The sequence below is a fragment of the Dreissena polymorpha genome, chromosome 14 (genome assembly GCF_020536995.1).
Source record: "Dreissena polymorpha isolate Duluth1 chromosome 14, UMN_Dpol_1.0, whole genome shotgun sequence".
NCBI classification, from domain to species: domain Eukaryota; kingdom Metazoa; phylum Mollusca; class Bivalvia; order Myida; family Dreissenidae; genus Dreissena; species Dreissena polymorpha.
This window is the reverse complement of record NC_068368.1, coordinates 70,422,042-70,442,790: the sequence shown is the minus strand read 5'-3', so window position 1 is coordinate 70,442,790 and position 20,749 is coordinate 70,422,042. Positions and strand designations below refer to the sequence as shown.

General features: G+C 34.6%; 1 protein-coding gene and 2 long non-coding RNA genes across 4 annotated transcripts in view; 1 reads left to right on the top strand and 2 right to left on the bottom strand.

Moving 5' to 3' along the window:
* Nucleotides 1-6,252, top strand: part of LOC127858938 (uncharacterized) — a 49,122-nt gene extending 42,870 nt beyond the window's left edge. For both annotated transcript variants that reach the window (XM_052396305.1, XM_052396304.1), the window contains exons 7-9: nt 1,972-2,146; nt 2,684-5,731; nt 6,167-6,252. In XM_052396305.1, coding sequence (XP_052252265.1) covers nt 1,972-2,146; nt 2,684-4,268 — 1,760 coding nt within the window. In that variant the 3' untranslated portion in view covers nt 4,269-5,731; nt 6,167-6,252. The remainder of the gene's footprint in view (nt 1-1,971; nt 2,147-2,683; nt 5,732-6,166) is intronic.
* LOC127858956 (uncharacterized) lies at nt 6,151-6,579 on the bottom strand. The gene is made up of 2 exons (XR_008039210.1): nt 6,468-6,579; nt 6,151-6,322 (listed from the first exon to the last, which is right to left on the bottom strand). It is a non-coding gene; the product is annotated as an uncharacterized LOC127858956 (long non-coding RNA).
* Nucleotides 6,580-14,962: 8,383 nt separating this feature from the next.
* Nucleotides 14,963-19,967, bottom strand: LOC127858954 (uncharacterized). The gene is made up of 3 exons (XR_008039209.1): nt 19,402-19,967; nt 17,969-18,056; nt 14,963-15,759 (listed from the first exon to the last, which is right to left on the bottom strand). It is a non-coding gene; the product is annotated as an uncharacterized LOC127858954 (long non-coding RNA).
* Nucleotides 19,968-20,749: the final 782 nt, after the last annotated feature.

Here is a 20,749-nt window from a genome sequence, read left to right as displayed (position 1 = left end):
AATTTTGTTGCAGATTTTATGAATCTTGGTCATAATATTAGTTTTTGTAAGCAAAGTTTGATGTTTGGTAAGGGTGGTCAACTCAAAATATAGGTCACCAGGTCAAATCTTACAAAAACAAAATCACTCCATATGCCAGAGTTTTGGTTCAATAATGATGAAACTTGACCAGGATGTTTGTCTGGACAATATCTAGGTCAAGTTTGACGTTTGGTTAAGATTGAATGAACCGACTCCTCTCAGGTGAGCAAACTAGGGCCATCTTGGCCCTCTTGTTTAAATATTGTACAAAGTATTCGTTGATTTTGAGTGTTAATGGCCTTTTAATGATAAGTGAGCAATATGAAGTGATCGATTTGAACCTCCTGTTTACAAATAATGGACTTCATGGTTTTCAAACTAACTTGTTATTAGTTTATGATCTTTGTATATAAATACAATAAATTAATGTACTAAAAATCTAAAGTGCAGCATTGAAATTGCATATTCATTTTTAGCTCGACTATTTTATATAAAATATAAGTGGAGCTATCCTACTCACCCCGGCGTCTGCGTTAGCGTCTGCGTTAGCGTGCAAATGTTAAAGTTTTTGTACTACCCCAATTATTTCATTGTCCCTTGACATATTGCTTTCATATTTTGCATACTTGTTTACAAACATGACCGCAACCTATAAACAAGAGCAGACAACTCTATCAAGCATTTTGTCATAATTATGGCCCCTTTTCCACTTAGAATATGCAGCAAATGTTAGTTTGCGTACTACCCCAACTATTTTCAATGTCCCTTGACAAAATTGCTTTCATATTTTGCATACTTTTTAACCATCATGAACCCCAACCTATAAACAAGAGCAGACAACTCTATCAAGCATTTTGTTGTAATTATGGCCCCTTTTCCACATAGAATATGCAGCAAATGTTTAAGTTTGCGTACTACCCCAACTATTTTCAATGTCCCTTGACATATTGCTTTCATATTTTGCATTCTTGTTAACCATCATGACCACAACCTATAAACAAGAGCAAACAACTGTATCAAGCATTTTGACAGAATTATGGCCCCTTTTATACTTAGAATATGCATATTATTGATAAATCTATGTTAAGTTTGCGTACTAACCCAAATTATATTTCCTATATCCCTTGACATATTACTTTCATATTTTGCATACTTGTTTACCATCATGACCCCAACCTATAAACAAGAGCAGACAACTGTATCAAGCATTTTGACAGAATTATTGCCCCTTTTATACTTAGAATATGCATATTATTGATAAATCTATGTTAAAGTTTGACAAAACAACACTTATCTGACATACCACAATGCACTCCACTCAAACCATCCCCCACGCCCCCCCCCCCCCCTCCCCCAAACCCCCCCCCCCCCCCCCCCCCCAACCCCCCAAAAAAGAAATTATTTGTTTTTCTTATTTTTGAAAGATCATCTTTTAAATGATCACACACCCACATTATACCCCCTCTCCCCCCAACCCCCACCCCCCCTAAAATAAATAAAAAAAATAAAAAAAAATCTTATTTTTGAAAGATCATCTATTAAATGATCACACACCCACATTATACCCCCCCCCCCCCTTCTCCATGATGGCTTACGTTATACTGTCAAGCACTCGAATAGTCGAGCGCGCTGTCCTCTGACAGCTCTTGTTTCACTTGTGGGTACACTCGCAAGCTGGAACTTATAATTGATTAGGTGAAACTAACTTATTTTTTTATAGTGGATATACGATAAAAAATTTCTATGCTCAACCTAAATATTTTCCTTCTGTGGTTACTTTTTTAGGAATTATTTTTAAATCTCTCAAAGCTAGATAATGGTTATATTTTGTAATATGTTTTTCATGGGAGATAATAACACTTGTGCGCCTATTTGATTTCTATTCCACTCTTTACACCTCATTTGATGCCTACTACAGCTACTGATAACACAGTGTTATCTCCCCTGCAGGCTCCACCTCCTCCACCCAGTCCAGTGCTGGAGGGGTGTCCAACACGGGGTCAGTCAGTGATGAAGAGGCCGGCCTGGACAATGGGGTGGGACCAGACATCACCATTGAGAAGGCTACACAGCTAACTCTCCGGCGAGGGAGCTCCATCAGTCTTGATGACTTAACTTCTGCAAGGTTAGTAAATGCTCCCTGCATTTTTTAAGCAAAATTAACTGCACTTAGTAGAAATTCATTCCTGTAAGTTTTTGGCTGTTTTGCAAGGTTAAAGGTTAAAGGTCACAGATGAGCCTTTCTGTTTTTGTTTAGTTATGAAATGCAATTTTATGTCAATTTTCACCATGACCAAGCTATTTTCTAATATATTATTCTATTTAGTAATTACATGGTTGAACTTTTTTTGTTATAACCTTTTGAAAAAAACAACATTGCCAAAAAAATTAGCAAAATAAACACATATGTATATTTATTTTTTGACCATACTTGTTACATTATTTGGTGGAAAGCAAGAGTCGACCCTTGGATGGTATTAATGCTTTCCAGTAGTGCATATTGTAAAACCTTTTTGAGGTTATTGGAGTAGACATTCCATATTGCATGCAGTAATTTAAACCCCTCTGCAAATATTTGTAGATTTAGATTACAAATGCAGTCACTTATTCCTATATGTGGGCCTTGAAGATCTTGTAGTTAAAAGGGCTATTACTTTTTTAGGGATTTAAGTGAGTTTAGACCAAGCTACTACTCCCTAGATTTCAACAGCTGCGGTCCGAGGGAAGTTGTGAAAAAAGAAAAGAATGACAAATTAGTTTGGGACACTAGACACTCAAACAATTTCAAAGCGTCACAAAAAAACACATTGATTCAAGAATGTCGAAAACTGGAGGCATCTCTGCGTGCGATGTCGTCCGGAAATCTTGATATTTTAAAAAAATCTGATAAAGACTTGAGAGTAGAGTTAAATAACAAAAGTGGGTGTCATTCTCTTGAAAATTTTGAACATGCCAAGACTGAGCTGGTGGATTGCAATGCAGGTCTGGAAATTAACCTACACTGGAACATTGGTGAGGTTGATGATGATTTTGAAAAAGCAATTCCTGGAGCAGAAGATATCATACTAGACAGTGGATACTCAGAATATACAATAGAAGATGTTGAAATTGGCAACCGTGATTTCTATCAGTCGGTTGAAATGGGTCACCAAGAGAGAAAATCAATCCCCAAATCGCCCCAGGTCAATCCTTTCATGAAACAAGACTCAAGTGATCGTTATGCTTTTAATAATGTTGTTGATTACCAAAGTGATGAATCAGAAAGTATTGAAGTGCTCTGTGAACAGGTTGAAGAACTCAACTGTCCAGATACAATCTCTGTGGGATTTAAACCAGGACCCAAACAAGAGTCGGATGGAAAATCATTTCTGACCACAGTAAAGACAAAGCTTTTAAAATTATTTGATAAAAACACAACTAGTCAGCATTCAAACAAAAATGGGTCTCGAAACATGTCAGTCCCAGCGCAAACAAAACAACGAGATCATTTGTATGGGCCGTCCAGTTTTAAACTGACTCGTGAACAGTTAACTCTAGCTGAGCAGCTGCAGTTTCAAGTGCGCGAGTTTCCACTGAGTAGCTGTCCTGAGGTTGTTAACAACCACTTTCTTGCAAGGAATACTAATTCCAACAAATTCCTGCCTAACAATCAAAATCCTAAAACACTACCTGACAACGCCAAAGATTTAAATGTTTTTCACAGACTTTCTCTTGATTTTCCTGCCAATACACTTAACACTGGAGAGTGTCCCAGTGATTATGTGGAAATATATGATTTCTTCATAAAACTCAACGTTAATGGTGACGACTTCATTTCTAGTGATGACTGTGCCTTAGTTTCTGCAGAATATTCCAGTGACATGCCTGGTGGCTTGAACAGTTATGAAAGTAAAAGATCAGAAGAGTGTGATTCGGTTTGCGACCAGGAAAAAGGACAATCAGAATCAGATGAGTTTGAAAATCATAATGTGACTTTTTCAGGTAAAAGCAATGAGAAAAAACAGAAGGTAAGTGATGCTTCAGACTTGAGTGGTCAGGATCCAATAATTTCTGATGTCAATGACGATGATACTGAAGAATTCAGTAGCAAGGAAAGTGGGAAATTGTGTAGGTACTACCATGTATTTAAGGAAGGAGAGTTAGAAATGTTGATCTCTAAGTATGTCCCTCACTTGCATGTGGTGGAAAGCATATATGACCATGGCAACTGGTGTTTAGTAGCAGAAAAGAAGCAGTTAGTAGTCTAGTTATATTAATACTTGCTCTTATTTTTGTTTCACTGGTCAACAGTCCTTATTCTGCATTTAAATTCTGGAAGATTTTTCACAGACTTAAATTATATTTTTATTTTAAAAAAAAGGGTTACACTACTTGATTCTTTAACAATTTAATATTTTAAGGATTAAAAATAAATGATTTCAAAATTGTTGCATGCATTTTACTTTCTGTGATCTAACATTATGTTCATTCTATCATATTTTATTATAAAGTGTGTATTCATAGTCAGTAAATGAGTGCAATGATGAATGCAATATTTTTCCGGAAAGTGCAATTTTTTGTAGGCTCTGTCTAACTTGGCTGTTGAATGGCATGCCAATGACGTAAGCAACATAAAATATATAAGACTATATTTGTATACATGTCCCCTTGTTTGTTGTAATCTGACATTTGATGGGCAAATGGGCATTTGATCTCAGTAAGGTCAGGTATAATTGTAAATAGTAACATTTTAATCTTCATACAGTCCCCTATATATTTGTGATGAAAAAATGTTATTAAGCACACAGTTGTTTTCATAATTAAGTTGTTGCTATCATTTTTAAGCTTTCAGGCTTTAAGGTAGGATTTTAGCTCACCTTAGCACAAAGTGTTTATGGTGAGCTGTTGTGGTAGATGGCTTTCTTGCACTTTCTGTGGTACGTTTGGAAAAAAATCTGTTTCAGGTTATAAAAATAAAATAAAATACATGTTAAAGAAACAGGACATAAAAAAATCCCTAACCCCCAAAATATTAAAGTTTACAATATATATGAAACATCAAACTGCAACATTTTTTGACTGAAAATATACTGTATGATAGACTACACACAATATTAGAACTACAACAATCTGTATCTGGATGGGTACGTCAAAGAAACCAATTTTGGCTTTAACTTGACAGTATATTATTATTATTATTATTATATATTAACAATATTCTTCAATAATAATAATGACCTTAATAGAGATTGACAAATCAAACATCATAACAAAATAATTACAGTCAACAAAAAGATTTATTATTTATGTATTTTATTTCTTTATGTTTTTATTTTAATATTTCCAGTCTGGTTCTGTGCTTTATGGAAGTACTGGGGGTGGCTCTGTTTCTGAACTGTTTCACAATTTACAAATGTGAATGGTTTCCATGAAAATATATGAATCTCCTCTGCTGGCCTAACAACATTGTCACACGGTCGGATATGGTGTGCTCTTATTTGCTTGTTTACAATTATTGAATTTCTTTTATTATGCCCCCCTTCGAAGAAGAGGGGGTATATTGCTTTGCTCATGTCGGTCGGTCGGTCGGTCGGTCGGTCCGTCCACCAGGTGGTTGTCGTATGATAACTCGAGAACGCATACGTCTAGGATCATGAAACTTCATAGGTAGATTGATCATGACTCGCAGATGACCCCTATTGATTTTGAGGTCACTAGGTCAAAGGTCAAGGTCACGGTGACCCGAAATAGTAAAATGGTTTTCGGATGATAACTCAAGAACGCATACGATTAGGATCATGAAACTTCATGGGTAGATTGATCATGACTCGCAGATGACCCCTATTGATTTTGAGGTCACTAGGTCAAAGGTCAAGGTCACGGTGACCCGAAATATTAAAATGGTTTCCGGATGATAACTAAAGAACCCATACGCCTAGGATCATGAAACTTCATGGGTAGATTGATCATGACTCGCAGATGACCCCTATCAATTTTGAGGTCACTAGGTCAAAGGTCAAGGTCACGGTGACCCGAAATAGTAAAATAGTTTAAAGATGATAACTCAAGAACGCATACGCCTAGGATCATGAAACTTCATGGGTAGATTGATCATGACTCGCAGATGACCCCTATCAATTTTGAGGTCACTAGGTCAAAGGTCAAGGTCACGGTGACCCGAAATAGTAAAATGGTTTCCGGATGATAACTCAAGAACGCATACGCCTAGGATCATGAAACTTCATAGGTAGATTGATCATGACTTGCAGATGACCCCTATTGTTTTTGAGGTCACTAGGTCAAAGGTCAAGGTCACGGTGACCTGAAATAGTAAAATGGTTTTCGGATGATAACTCAAGAACGCATACGCCTAGGATCATGAAACTTCATAGGTAGATTGATCATGACTTGCAGATGACCCCTATTGTTTTTGAGGTCACTAGGTCAAAGGTCAAGGTCACGGTGACCTGAAATAGTAAAATGGTTTTCGGATGATAACTCAAGAACGCTTTTGCCTAGGATCATGAAACTTCATAGGTAGATTGATCATGACTCGCAGATGACCCCTATTGATTTTGAGGTCACAAGGTCAAAGGTCAAGGTCACGGTGACCCGAAATAGTAAAATGATTTTCGGATGATAACTCAAGAACGCTTTTGCCTAGGATCATGACACTTCATAGGTACATTGATCGTGACTCGCAGATGACCCCTATTGATTTTCAGGTCACTAGGTCAAAGGTCAAGGTCACAGTGACAAAAATCGTGCTCACACAATGGCTGCCACTACAATGGACAGCCCATATGGGGGGCATGCATGTTTTACAAACAGCCCTTGTTATGTTATTGTGAAGATCTCCCATGTGCGTTGTTGAAAGAAGTTGAAGTCTGTAAGTCAGAGCAACAGTTGATTTTCTATTAACCAAATAAGCAAACAGCAAAATGGCAAGTGCAAATAAGTCATTATTTAACAAATATTATTAATATAAAACAATACACATATTACAAAGCTTCCAATATCTTTGAGATCCAAAGTAAACAAACTTTAGAGAATTATTATGCCGCTGCGGATATTTTAGTGTTATTTTAGTGAGACGCAGTTCCGCGTTGTTGGAAAAGTGTTTATTTTAACAAAGTATTTTAATAGCAATAATAACAATAGTCCATAACACAGTTCTCACACACAGTTAAAATTATTAAATTAAATTAATGTTGTCACGTAGTTGATAACACAAGTCTCTTTATGAACACAAAACTCTAAAGATATTTAAAACGCAAGTCTCTAAATAATTTCAATTTCTTTTTAATTCCCAAATAATAATTTTTATAAAATAACCAAGATACTAAAAGTTCTAATGGTTACCCTAGTCCATCTTCTACGTTTTTAGCTGCTCTTTTTATACCCGCTTGTGCGAAAATACAGCCGGAAGCAACTTGTAAGTATAGGGTAACCATATCATTCAAACATGTCAACAACTCGGTCTACACCGGTGAAACTAGCTATATAGATCGTTCATTTTGACATGCTTATATCATAACTATGCTGGCGGCTAGCAAAATCGATGAGTTTATATCACTAATTATCCCCTGCCAGAGGCGGAGGGATATTGTTTGGGCATTGTCCGTCCGTCCGGCTGTCCGTCCGGCACTTTTGTGTCCGGAGCCATATCTTGGAAGTGCTTGGGCGGATTTCATTGAAACTTGGTATGAGTATATATATGCAAAAGAGGATGATGCACGCCAAATGGCATTATACACCATCTGTTAAAAACAGAGTTATGGCCCTTTGTATCTTGAAAAAATGCTTTTTACTATAGGCACTTTTGTGTCCAGAGCCATATCTTGGAAGTGCTTTGGCGGATTTCATTGAAACTTGGTATGAGTATATATATGCATAAGAGGATGATGCACGCCAAATGGCATTGTACACCATCTGTTATAAACAGAGTTATGGCCCTTTGTATCTTGAAAAAATGCTTTTTACTATAGGCACTTTTGTGTCCGGAGCCATATCTTGGAAGTGCTTTGGCGGATTTCATTGAAGCTTGGTATGAGTATATATCCCCCGCCAGAGGCGGAGGGATATTGTTTTGGCGCTGTCCGTCCAGCTGTATGTCCGTCCGTCACTTTTGTGTCCGGAGCCATATCTTGGAAGTGCTTTTGTGGATTTTATTGAAACTTGGTATGTGTATATATATGGATAATAGGATGATGCACGCCAAATGGCATTGTACACCATCTGATAATAACAGAGTTATGGCCCTTTGTATTTTCAAAAAAATGCTTTTTTTAGTGTCAAATATAACACTTTTGTGTCCAGAAGTATATAGGCGGGGGATATCAATTTAACGAATTTGCTTGTTGATATTAGATTCTCCTATCTCGGGTACCTTTTGCATTACTCATTATTTTATGTAGGTCGATATGCTACATTCGACAAATATGTTATTTAATAATAATTTACTAAATTAGCGTTTAAGTTTCGCTGCTTAACATTTTTCTTAAATACGATATTACAATTTTATACCTTAACTTTATAATAATCTTTGTACGTATTCTTTGAGGCTAATTTCTACACAATTTATATATGATTTGAACATCAAGTATAATAATATTGTTAACTCAATCATACAATAATAATCATTTTAAAATTAATTTGTATACCATTTACGTATGGTTTTAATATCCAGTATGATAAATGTGTTTACTCAATCATACAGTAATAAATGAATGACTTTATGATTGTATTTTATACTATAATATGTGTTCCGTGACACTCCTCATTTTCATCATGTTAGATTTTTATACTTCATGGTTTAAAAATCTAGTAACAATTTAGTACTGAATTACTTAGGTAGATAATAAAAATCGCAGGTACAACATTTTACGAGATGAATATCAGACTTGTACAACTTGTAGTCAGGAGTATCGTGATATCATGATCATTATATAAAGTGAGATATATTATAGCAGTCAATGTGTAGCCTAGCATTGAAACACGAAATTGCTAGACAGACTTTATCTGCATATGAAGGGCATGTACATTAAACATGACAACAATGACTGAAAACATATGCCCTGGATGAAATACTAATGAAAAAATGTCGAAGGACAATGATGACAACAATTAATAACAAAATGAAAACAATAAACTGAATCAAAACAACATAAAAAGAAACAAAAACAAACAAAAAACAACGGAAAGAAGAAGAAAAGAAAAAAAACGAAAGAAAAAAAACGGAAACACAACAAAAGTACTCGTTATATGTACATGACAATGTAAAACTACCATGAGACACCACGACTAGTCATTAATCTTTGAGGGGAGTGAAAAGGAATCTAACCATCCAGTCATATCTATGTGTCAGAGGGTGTGCGCGAAATATGTTTTTTCTTGGTTTTCTGATTTGTAATTGGGATTGTATGTGACGAGAGTGTATTAAAAGCAAGTCTGACTGGTTAAGTTCTTTGAAACAAAAGCGGCAGAAATATTTGTTGTTGAACCAAAACAAGTATGTGTGCCATAGCAACACAAACTAATAAACTAGATGGATAGTTCTTTGCTCTTTATTCAGTTGTTAACATAAAGTTTCCAAGTCAATATAATTCTGTAAATTAGTTTGTTAATGCAAAACTTCCAAGTCCATGTAATTCTCCAAGTCACTAACAACGTTTCCAAGACATGACAAAATCCGTGCAAATCCACCCAGACAGGACTTCACCCCACCCCACTTGGGGTTGGGTTCTGAAAATAACCTGTAGAGTTTCTCCTATGTCTTAAATCCTTCATATTCAAGTGTCCAAAAAGCATTCTTTATATACATGTATCGTTACATAAACATGTCAACTTGATGGGTCAATCCAATTTGTTTATTAGCTGGTAATTACAACGATACGGAAACAAACATCTATTAACCTAGTAATCCTGTCATGATCTACACTTTAAACGGACTGAACTTGTGCGTCTACTGTCAACAAATTAATGAGTTTCGGCCATACTGACAAACCAGGGCATGCATTATTATCAAATATACACCAATTATGCGACAATGTTTTATTATAACAAATGTTTTCCTATAAAGTTAAATGAAGTTTATCACACAGAGAATTTCAAAGTTAAATGTGACAAAGTAAGGCTTATGTCTATCTCTATATATCTTTCATATTCAATTTTCTACACTTTTATACCAAGTTTTCTCCCAGATGTCAAAATGACACTATGACATGAGGTGACCATTGTACCTTTTTAAGAACATAAAAATAAACATAAATATTTGCCAAAGGGAAATTTGGCAAAAGACACTGGTTATGTACTATTGTGGAAAACATTTGTGGTAATAAAAATGACAATTCAAAGAAATGGTCAGTTTTCAACTGGCCTAAGGTGAATACTTAAGGTACAATGGGCAATTTTTAAACAATGGCCTTTATTTGTAAATTACACTTATAAGTCTGGGAATAACAATTGTGTAACAATGCAAAATTACCAAACAAAATGAAATTTGTTGTAACAATCTTAAATTACCAAACAATGTAAAATAGGCCAATAAATTGTATTTTTTTATTAATAATAATATTTTTACTTTTTATAATAATTTCATAAAATCATATTTTATGTGGGGTGCACAACACTATTACTCGCTTTAGCAAGAGGTATTATGAAGAGCTTCACAAATAATGTAAAATTATGTCACATAAAAGGCTATTACTCAAAAGTATAAAAAAATGAACATTATATGTATAGAGTTGCATAAGCAAAGTATAAAACTTTAATTCAAACAACATACTGAAATGTACATAATACTCATTGTATTATGTATATATTTTTAAATGTAAATACAATAATATTGAATCAAGTATAAAACGGATATTTGTAAGTCAGAGCAACAGTTGAACTTTTATTAACCAAATAAATGAACAGCATAATAGCAAGTGCGAATGGGTACAGACCCCCTTTCGCATCTGGCTTATATACCACTTTGTTTTCTTTCTGCTATTGTTATGGTCACAACTGCTTTGACTTGCTCTGACCCACAATTAGGTTATGATAACAAAAGGTAACGAATGTAACATCAAAAAGGAGCTTTGATTAAATTAAATACCAATATAATAATAAAGATCTTCGAGATTGAGACCCTGCCATCGGCTTAGTACACCAGGGAAGTAGCAGTTGCAAATTTTATTTATCATTTCTATGAATGTAGTATTTTTAGGCAAAGTCAGAACTTTGGTTCCACCACCCTTGTTGACAGGAACGACTTTGAATGCTCTGTTTGTGCCCTGATGTTTCCATCCAACATATACCCTGCGAGTTTGTTTTACAAATTTAACGTCATTCCTCCTCCCATTCGAGACCCTTTCTTTCTTTTTATACCCTGTTAAAGTTCCATGAATTTTTTCACTACTGGCGATGAAGAAGGGTTACCTGAAGAAGCAAGAATATTGTTGTAATCATTCAATTTAGAAATGTGTATTATCTTTCCAGCAACTGTAAAATCAAATTGCACGTTTTCATTTAATTTTTATGTCCCCCACTATAGTAGTGGGGGACATATTGTTTTGCCCTGTCTGTTGGTCTGTCTGTTGGTCTGTTTGCGCCAACTTTAACATTTTGCAATAACTTTTGCTATATTGAAGATAGCAACTTCATATTTGGCATGCATGTGTATCTCATGGAGCTGCACATTTTGAGTGGTGAAAGGTCAAGGTCATCCTTCAAGGTCAGAGGTCAAATATATGTGGCCAAAATCGCTCATTTTATGAATACTTTTGCAATATTGAAGATAGCAACTTGATATTTGGCATGCATGTGTATCTCATGGAGCTGCACATTTTGAGTGGGGAAAGGTCAAGGTCATCCTTCAAGGTAAGAGGTCAAATATATGTGGCCCAAATCGCTTATTTTATAAATACTTTTGCAATATTGAAGATAGCAACTTGATATTTGGCATGCATGTGCATCTCATGGAGCTGCACATTTTGAGTGATGAAAGGTCAAGGTCATCCTTCAAGGTTAGAGGTCAAATATATGTGGCCCAAAATCGCTTATTTTATGAATACTTTTGCAATATTGAAGATAGCAACTTGATATTTGTCATGCATGTGTATCTCATGAAGCTGCACATTTTGAGTGGTGAAAGGTCAAGGTCGTCCTTCACAAGGTCAAGGTCATGCTTCAAGGTCAAACATCATATAGGGGGACATTGTGTTTCACAAACACATCTTGTTATCATTGGTAAGCATGGATAACCCACCAAGTTAGCTCAATCTGTAGAGCGCTGGACTATGAATGGGACAACCAGGGTTCGATTCCCTGGCGGGGCATGTCACTTCCCTTGTGATTAAGCTCAAAATCCTTTCTAGAGCCTTTCACACTGTACATCCAGCCCTGGCACATACATAAGTATCATTTGCTTGAGAAAGTCTCTGCATATGCTACTGGTAAACCACTTAGGTTGTTGAGGCCTGCACAACGGGTGTGTTGATTAACTGACAGCATATACAGCATATGGCTGAAAGATTGCTGAAAATGGCGTTAAATTAAAAAACAACAACAAAATCTAAACATTTAAATGAATCATAGTTTCAGTCTAAGCGAAATTGGAAAAAATATGCCGGTCATCCGGACAGGCATTTAAGAAGCTTTTGCCGGTCCGGAGAAAATTTAGCCGGACTGTAAAAAAAGCAAAGAACAAATATGTACATTAACATAAACCCTTTATTTTAGCTCAACATGTAATAAGAGCATTTTAAATGATCCTCCTAATCTGCAGTCATACTTCAGATGTATGCATTATACAGAATTCACGAAACTCCGGAGGTTCTCAGTCAGACATTTGGCCTGACTGACAAGGAAAATCTGTCAGACCTTCCACAAGTTGTCAGACCAAACACAGTTTAATGTTTAAAGAAACTTGCATTTTAATGTTTATGTTTTATTCTTTAGCATACAGTTTATGAAATGGTCTTTGTAAACAAAGTTCCTCTTTATTAAACAATAATTCAGTGCAAAAAGGATTTAATTGGTCAAACAAATTCTACAAACACTGAAAAAATGGACAACTCTTATTGCACAAGTTAATGTATTTTACTGGTATATATCGCATCTGTCCCGTAATATGAACCACAAGTCAGATTATAAAGTTAAAGCTCCTTATTTAAGATAATACAATAATTTCAACACAAAACCAAATAACAAAAGCTAAGATTAATCCTATGGGAAGCCAGGGTGCAGTGTTCATTTTTGACAGAGTATTTATACCATTTCGTTAAGTGCTTAATTATATCGTGACTTACTCCTGTCATAATATAACATCCCCCAAAGTATGTGATCCTCGCTGTTCCTGGACAGGTGACATATTATCTCAGCGGACTTTATGTCCCTGTACGTGCAGGTTTCTGTTTGCGTTGACATCTACGATTTGTATCCATACCTTGGAGACACCTCAGAATGTTGCTTCTCCCCACTTTATGTTTTAACTAATTGTTTACATGCATTTAGTAAGGCACGATTTGCCGTATCATGTGGGATAGTCCTAATTAACTGTCGTAAAATGCGAATTACTTGTTCTTCCCTTAATTACTTCTCGTATCTATTTGGTAAGAAAGTTGTTATTTATAATTTTTATATATTTCTTGTTTCTGTATTATAATTTGGTTAAAAGATTATTTTTCCTATATTATAAGATTATTTATTCCTATATGATTTTTCTACGTTACGTCAGTAGTATAGAATGAGTTGATACTAAAAGAAATGTATTTACCTTCCATGTCACCTTTCACGCATTAATGCATATAGATGACCACGACCACGCCCAAGAGATATTCCAGGTTGTCTTTCTATTTCACGCATAAATGCATGTAGGTTACCACGTCCAAGAGATATTCCTCTTTCACAAGCAACAGATTTTATTCTAGGTGTTATCCTAGCTATTGGGTTGATCTTAGTTATAAGTGTATTTTTATTAAACAAATTAAATACAAAATTCACAACAAACTCTACAGCTGCATACGCATAAAAAATAAAAAATAAAATTGCTCTCACAATATTCATTTTAGTTGCGTTTTAAAATCAGTTCTTAAAGTGTATTTATATAAACCGGATGATAACAACTATCCTTACATTTAGCCGTCGGCATCTGAAAAAATAAAGATGTCTAGCAGTTTTTTATCTGATAATAAGATGTAATTACAACATTTCATCTAATAAAAATGAATCGAATTCCAAACCATGCAATAAAGAGTTATTATCATAAAATAGCTTACGGGTATAGCCATCAAGATGTTATCATCTTGGTTTTCATCGTAGATGGTAATCTGAAACAAAACTTGTATTGAATACATATTTATATGAATGAACCAAATTTTTTAAAGTAAAAAATCAATAATTAATTTAAATAATTACCCATTTGGGACTGTCACTGCTTTGTTGTTGTTGATGATTTTGTAATACGTGTGCAGAAATTTCTTCTTGTTAATTCTCCGATGCTTGTACAGAAAAGTCTTCTTGTTGATTCTGCGATACTTTTGCAGAAAAGTCTTCCTGTTGCGATTGATTTTCAGACTTAATGCTGTTTGCACGCTGATGTTAATATAAATTATATATTTAAGATATATGAAAAATAACATTTTTTATTTTTATTTTTTTTATTCAATTTAAACATACATCTCGTATACATATGAAACACAAGGTTATACATTTACAACATTAACATATCAATTATTGTTATTAAGGTATGTTCATATTATATACAATTTCTGCATACAAGTTTTACGTGTGCAGAAATTTCTTTTTGTTGATTCTCCGATGCTTGTACAGATAAGTCTTCTTGTTGATTCTGCGATACTTCTGCAGAAAAGTCTTCTTGTTGCGATTGATTTTCAGACTTAATGCTGTTTGCACGCTGATGTTAATATAAATTATATATTTAAAGATGTATGAAAAAAAACATACAACACACAAACACACATAGAGTATAATCAATAAATAATATACAATACACACATACACACATAGTGTATTATCATATAATAATATACAATACACATATAGTGTATAATCAATAAATACAAATGAGTAATTGCAATTGTAACCTGTCGATCGAACACATTGATGTTTTCTGGAAGTGTTTCGAAGATTTCCTTCAACCTAATTATTTCCTCAACTGATAATGAAATAATTTTTTCCTTTTTTCTAATGTGAAAATACGATTTTTCTTTAAACGAATTTAGCCAACCCTTGCTATTTAATCCTATTAAAAATTGACCTCAACTTGACCGACTGACTCGCTCCTCACTCGCTCCTCATTGCTCCTCAAAACATGGCGCTGAAATTCTTCATTCTATTCTACTTACGTCACATACCACATTTTCATCAAAGAAAGATTTTATATTTTATGATTTAAAATCTTTAGAGAGATCAAATCCTGAATTACAAGGTACAAAAATTAACGTTATGATAAAACAATATTAGGTTTCCGACGACAAAATGTGAAAAATATACAATATGGAAATGATAGATGCCAGATCAGTATGACAAATATGGTACGATATTAACAACGTAAGTAACGGCATCGTGAACAATGACAGAATTTTCAACGGTAAGGACAACATCACAATGTTACTGATGATGATAATAAAGAAACTAAGATTTAAAGGTAAACGCTAATGTCGAGGTGTAAAAGTGGGATGACTGGCTGGACGCCGGTGACGAGTCGTCTGGTCGGCGATCGCTTCCTGTGGCGTCGAAAGGTTTGTTTTACTGCAAAAAAAGAAGAAGATTAATGTGAAATAAAATGAAACAGTTTTAACCTTATCTATGACAGAATACGAGAATTTCATATTATTTACACAATATAAGATCATCACAAAGTTATTTTCCGAATTCACCCACCATCGAAGATAATATAAAATAGGATGAAGCAATATTGACCTTTTTCATGACAAAATATGATAATTTTATATTATATACACAACATCATGCTATTTTCACGCATATTGTCAATGGGATTAAGCGACGTTGACTATACATTTTCATCATATCGTTTCATTGAAGATTAATCAATGCATTATCATAAATCAAGGCAATACCCATTACCCATGCAGATTTCAGTATAATTCGTTAATTTAAATATCTTATATACACAACATCATGCTATTTTCACGCATATTGTCAATGCGATAATGTGACGTAGACTATAAATTTTCATCATATCATTTCATTGCTGATTAATCAATGCATTATCATAAATCAAGGCAATACCCATTACCCATGCAGATTTCATTATAATTTCTGAATTCAAATACCCATCACCTATTAATTTTTTTTTTTTTTTTTTTTTTTTAAGGGGATTTTATTCATTACGACATCAGAATAAGAGTTCATCTTCACAGTTTTCAGGCTCACGTGGAGGACTTGCCGGTCGTGGTATTTGCCTGGGCTCTGTTTTGTGACAGAATTTACATGTTTGAGTAGTTTCCGTAAAAATATAAGAATCACCACAATTGGCTTGGCAAGCAAATTGACAACAATCATTAACATGGCGTCGGCGTCTGCTTTAGCGTTAGCGTGCAAATGTTAAAGTTTTCATTCTACCCCAAATATTTTCTTTGTCCCTTGACATATTGCTGTATCAAGCATTTTGACATAATTATGGCCCCTTTTACACTTAGATAATTGAACATTTTGCTTAAATTGCCATAACTTCTTTATTTATTATCACATTTTATTATTACTTTGACAAAACAACACTTACCTGAATACCACAATGGATTCCACCCAAACAATACCCCACGCCCCTACCCAGAATCCCTTCCCCCTCCCCAATTTTTTCTTTTTTAAACATCATCTAATAAATTACCACACCCCACATTATACCCCTCCTCTCGCCCCCCTACCCCCCCCCCCCCCCAACCTCCTCCCCCCAATTTTTTTTTTTAACATAAACTAATAAATTACCACACCCCACATTATACCCCCTCTCACCCCCCCCCCCCCCCAAAAAAAAAAAAAATTTTGTTTCCTTTTTTTATTTTTGAAAGATCGTCTAATAAATGACCTCACCCTACATTATACCCCCTCTCACCCCCCCCCCCCCCCAATTTTTTTTTTTCCTTTTTATATTTTGGAAAGATCGTCTTATAAATTATTGAATATGAACAATTTCCCCATGATGGCTTACGTTTTACTGTCAAGCACTCAAATAGTCGAGCGCGTTGTCCTCTGACAGCTCATTCTGCTCTTTGAGCGCCATGTTGACCGACTCGGTCAAATTTGTGGGGTTGCTCCTTATGAGTTTAATCCTAACTGCGTCATCGTTTAATCCGTCAATGAAGTTACCTACTATTATTCGTTGCATGGGGTCCCTCTCATTGAGGTCCCCCTCGCATGCGTCTTTTGCTAACATTAACTAGCGTTCTCTGTATGTCGCCACGTTTTGCCCCGGTCTTTGTTTTACGTTACTTAATAGTTATAATGCGTTTTGCGGGTCTGTTATTTCCCCATATCTTATTCTTAACTCCGCTTTTAAGTTTTCGTAACTTACATCCCTATTAGTTGATAGTTATCATTTGACAAATTCGAATACCGACCCCGTTGAGGTCTAAAATATTACTTTGATTTTCCTATCATCATCGCACCTATGAATAATGAAATATCTTTCTATCTCGAGTATCCAATTTTGAAACTCGCTCGATTTTCCGGAGAATTTCGGTAATTGACTTAATGCAGCTTGCGAAGCTAACATTTTCGGTAAATTTAACAAGCTTTCTGCTAACACTTGAAATGGTGTTGGTTCTGTTGCCATTTTGTTTTCTCAAAATTATAAACCGTAACCTTATTTCTTTATCCTAAAATGTAAGTACTGAACAGCGTAACCTAAAATGTGGGTATTAACCAGCTCAACCTTAAATATAAGTTCTTAATAATTTGGTAACCAGGTCTAAGAACTGAGATGTAAAAAGGTTCTGACCTGACTCCGGCTTGTGTGACAAAATGCCTTCTCAGCTGTGTGCTTTCGGTGAACGTTTCTCAGGAAAGCTCCACCGATATTGCGTGACCTGTAATTATTAAACAATATTTAGATAATATAATAGGAATTATTTGTTTATCACTTAACAATTATTAATTAAATCTCTAAAATAAAAAACATAAAATGTTCGTCGCTGCTGCTCGTTGTTGTTGTGGTTTCCTGCCTCTCCTGTAGCCAGTTGTCGTTGTTGATAATGTCGCTGTTGTTGCTGAAATAGTCTCTATAAATGGTTTTTAAAATAGTATCGATGTCGTCTCTGCTTCCCTAGCATGTCAATGAAATAGTGTTCTGTAAGAAATTAATGGTTCCTGCTTCCCGTCGTATCGTTCCTCTGTAAAACGAAATGTTACTGCTTTCCGCCGCCCGTTGTCGTTGCTAATGTTGCTGCTGCTATTGCCTGCAAACTTTAAGTATCCTGATCACGGCACCAAAAATAGATATCCACATGTGGCACTTCTACCCTTATGTGAATCTATAAGTGTTTAAAGGTTCGTTTAAGTCGCGTTGTGTTATTTTTTGTTTTAACTTAAATGTCCCAGATTCGTTCAACTACCGGTACTCATCATTTTGTGAAATAAGGCAACAAGTCTTTTTCTAGAATATATCAACTTTTATTCTTGGTTAAATGATCGTATAGATTGTATTGTTCTGTATATTATTATTATTAAATAATTAAAACAAGATAGAAGACAAGAAATAAACAGGATACTCCAACACAAATATAATCCGTCCAGAAAGTAAATGTCCGTCTTCAGCACTTTGCACACAAATCCTGTGGGGCCAAATTGGGATTTAAACCAGTGTGATTCTCGATAGAAATCGCTCTAACAAGTGGCTCGGCTCAAACTGTGGAAAGATGAGTCTTGTTTTATACAAAAATGGTAACCTTGGCGTTAACCCACTTGTTTTAGGAAGTAAACAGCGTTATCCATCACTTTGACATAAACTAATCACACTAAAAAATATAGGTGTAAATTGGTTATAACAATGTCCATCACTTTGTGGTCATTTAATAATTTGGTCCATTTTAGGGTTCTTGAACCTGTTTATATAAGCAGTTCTTGTATAATAACATTATTCTGACCGCCAGATAGGGTTGAATGTACATCATTGTTGTCCATAATCCATAATACATTTCACAAGTGACCATGCATATCTAGTTACTAGGACAGTGATGACTTAACAGAAAAAGTGTTACACCATCCAATAAAAAAGTATGATAACAAAAAATGCTTACAGGTACTGCTCTCAGGACTTGATCATCCTCAGCATCAGAAATATTGTAGATAGAAATCTAAAAACAAAACTTATTTTGAATACACGTATACGTATATGTAGCAATACTTTTTAAAGTAAAATTCATACGAACTTACCCATTCGGGACTTTTGCTTCTTTGCTGTTGTTGTTGTAGCAGAGGTTGCTGCGATTTCTGCTGTGTATGCAGTGCTATCTGTTGTTGTTGTAGCAGAGGTTGCTGCGATTGCTGAGGTTGCTGCTGTTCAGGTGTTATGCTGTTTGCACGCTGATGTTGTATTTAATATTAAACACACACATACATTAATATACATTACATATTTGAGGGTGTATGAAAATAATATACAATACACAGCGTATAAACAATAAATAAAATACAAAGAGTAATTGCAATTATTACCTGATGAAACATGTAAGAAATCTACTATGAATGTTATTCGTAGTCATGATCATATTATATATTGTGAAAAAATAACAAAAACTGGATTGTCATGTTTTGATCATAAAAGATTGAAAGTATTAAGAAAAATTGTTTTAAAAAATAAATCGAAATAATACACCACTTGCCGTCGTGTTTACTACCATTCAAGTTAAAAGGGGGAACCCCACAAAGTCACGTTATCCTGCAATATGATTAATTAATAACAAATGGATACTGTGTTTACGATTCGATTGTTTGTTATACACTGATTCCTCCTTATTACAAAGATATACGCTCTAACTTAAATGTGCGAATTTGCTATATAACTGAACCACCGAACAGTACATTTCATTTTATATTATCGAACCACTCCCGGTCATATTTTTACAGGAAGTGTCAATACAAATTCAGGAAGTGTCAATACAAATTCAGCCATTACATAGGTGCTTATAATCAATGTACAGTCCACTGCTAGGTCAGTTTTGACTGTAAGTAAGTAAGTTAGTAAATTGTTTATTATCGTAACATGTGCAATATAACAAAACATCATGTTAATATATATACAAATGTGTTTTGCACCCGACCAGATGAACCTTTAAGTCACAAAACTGAATATTTCAAATTATATACAATACATGTAGCTCCACATACACTGATACGTGTGAATAATATATTACGAATATGAATATGAAACAAAAATTGTAAAGGAATTTATGTCGATGATAAGATGGTATTTCATCCTATGCCTATGGACATTATTTGATTAAAAATTGATACATTGTTTTGTAATTTTTTTAATACTGTTGTTTTGTAAATAAATGATTCATTGCTGATTGTTGTTCTTTTATTGTTATTCACAATAATACAACTTATATGTAATTATTTATTTAAACATGTGTCACGTAATGGAGTGTCAATGTATTTGGTGAAAATAAAACAAGTCTCTGACTTCTCAAAATTATTTCTTTTATTTTCTAACTATTTCCTAACATCAGAATTGTATTTATAGTTTAAACATTATTTTCTAAGCCTAGCTTCAGTATTT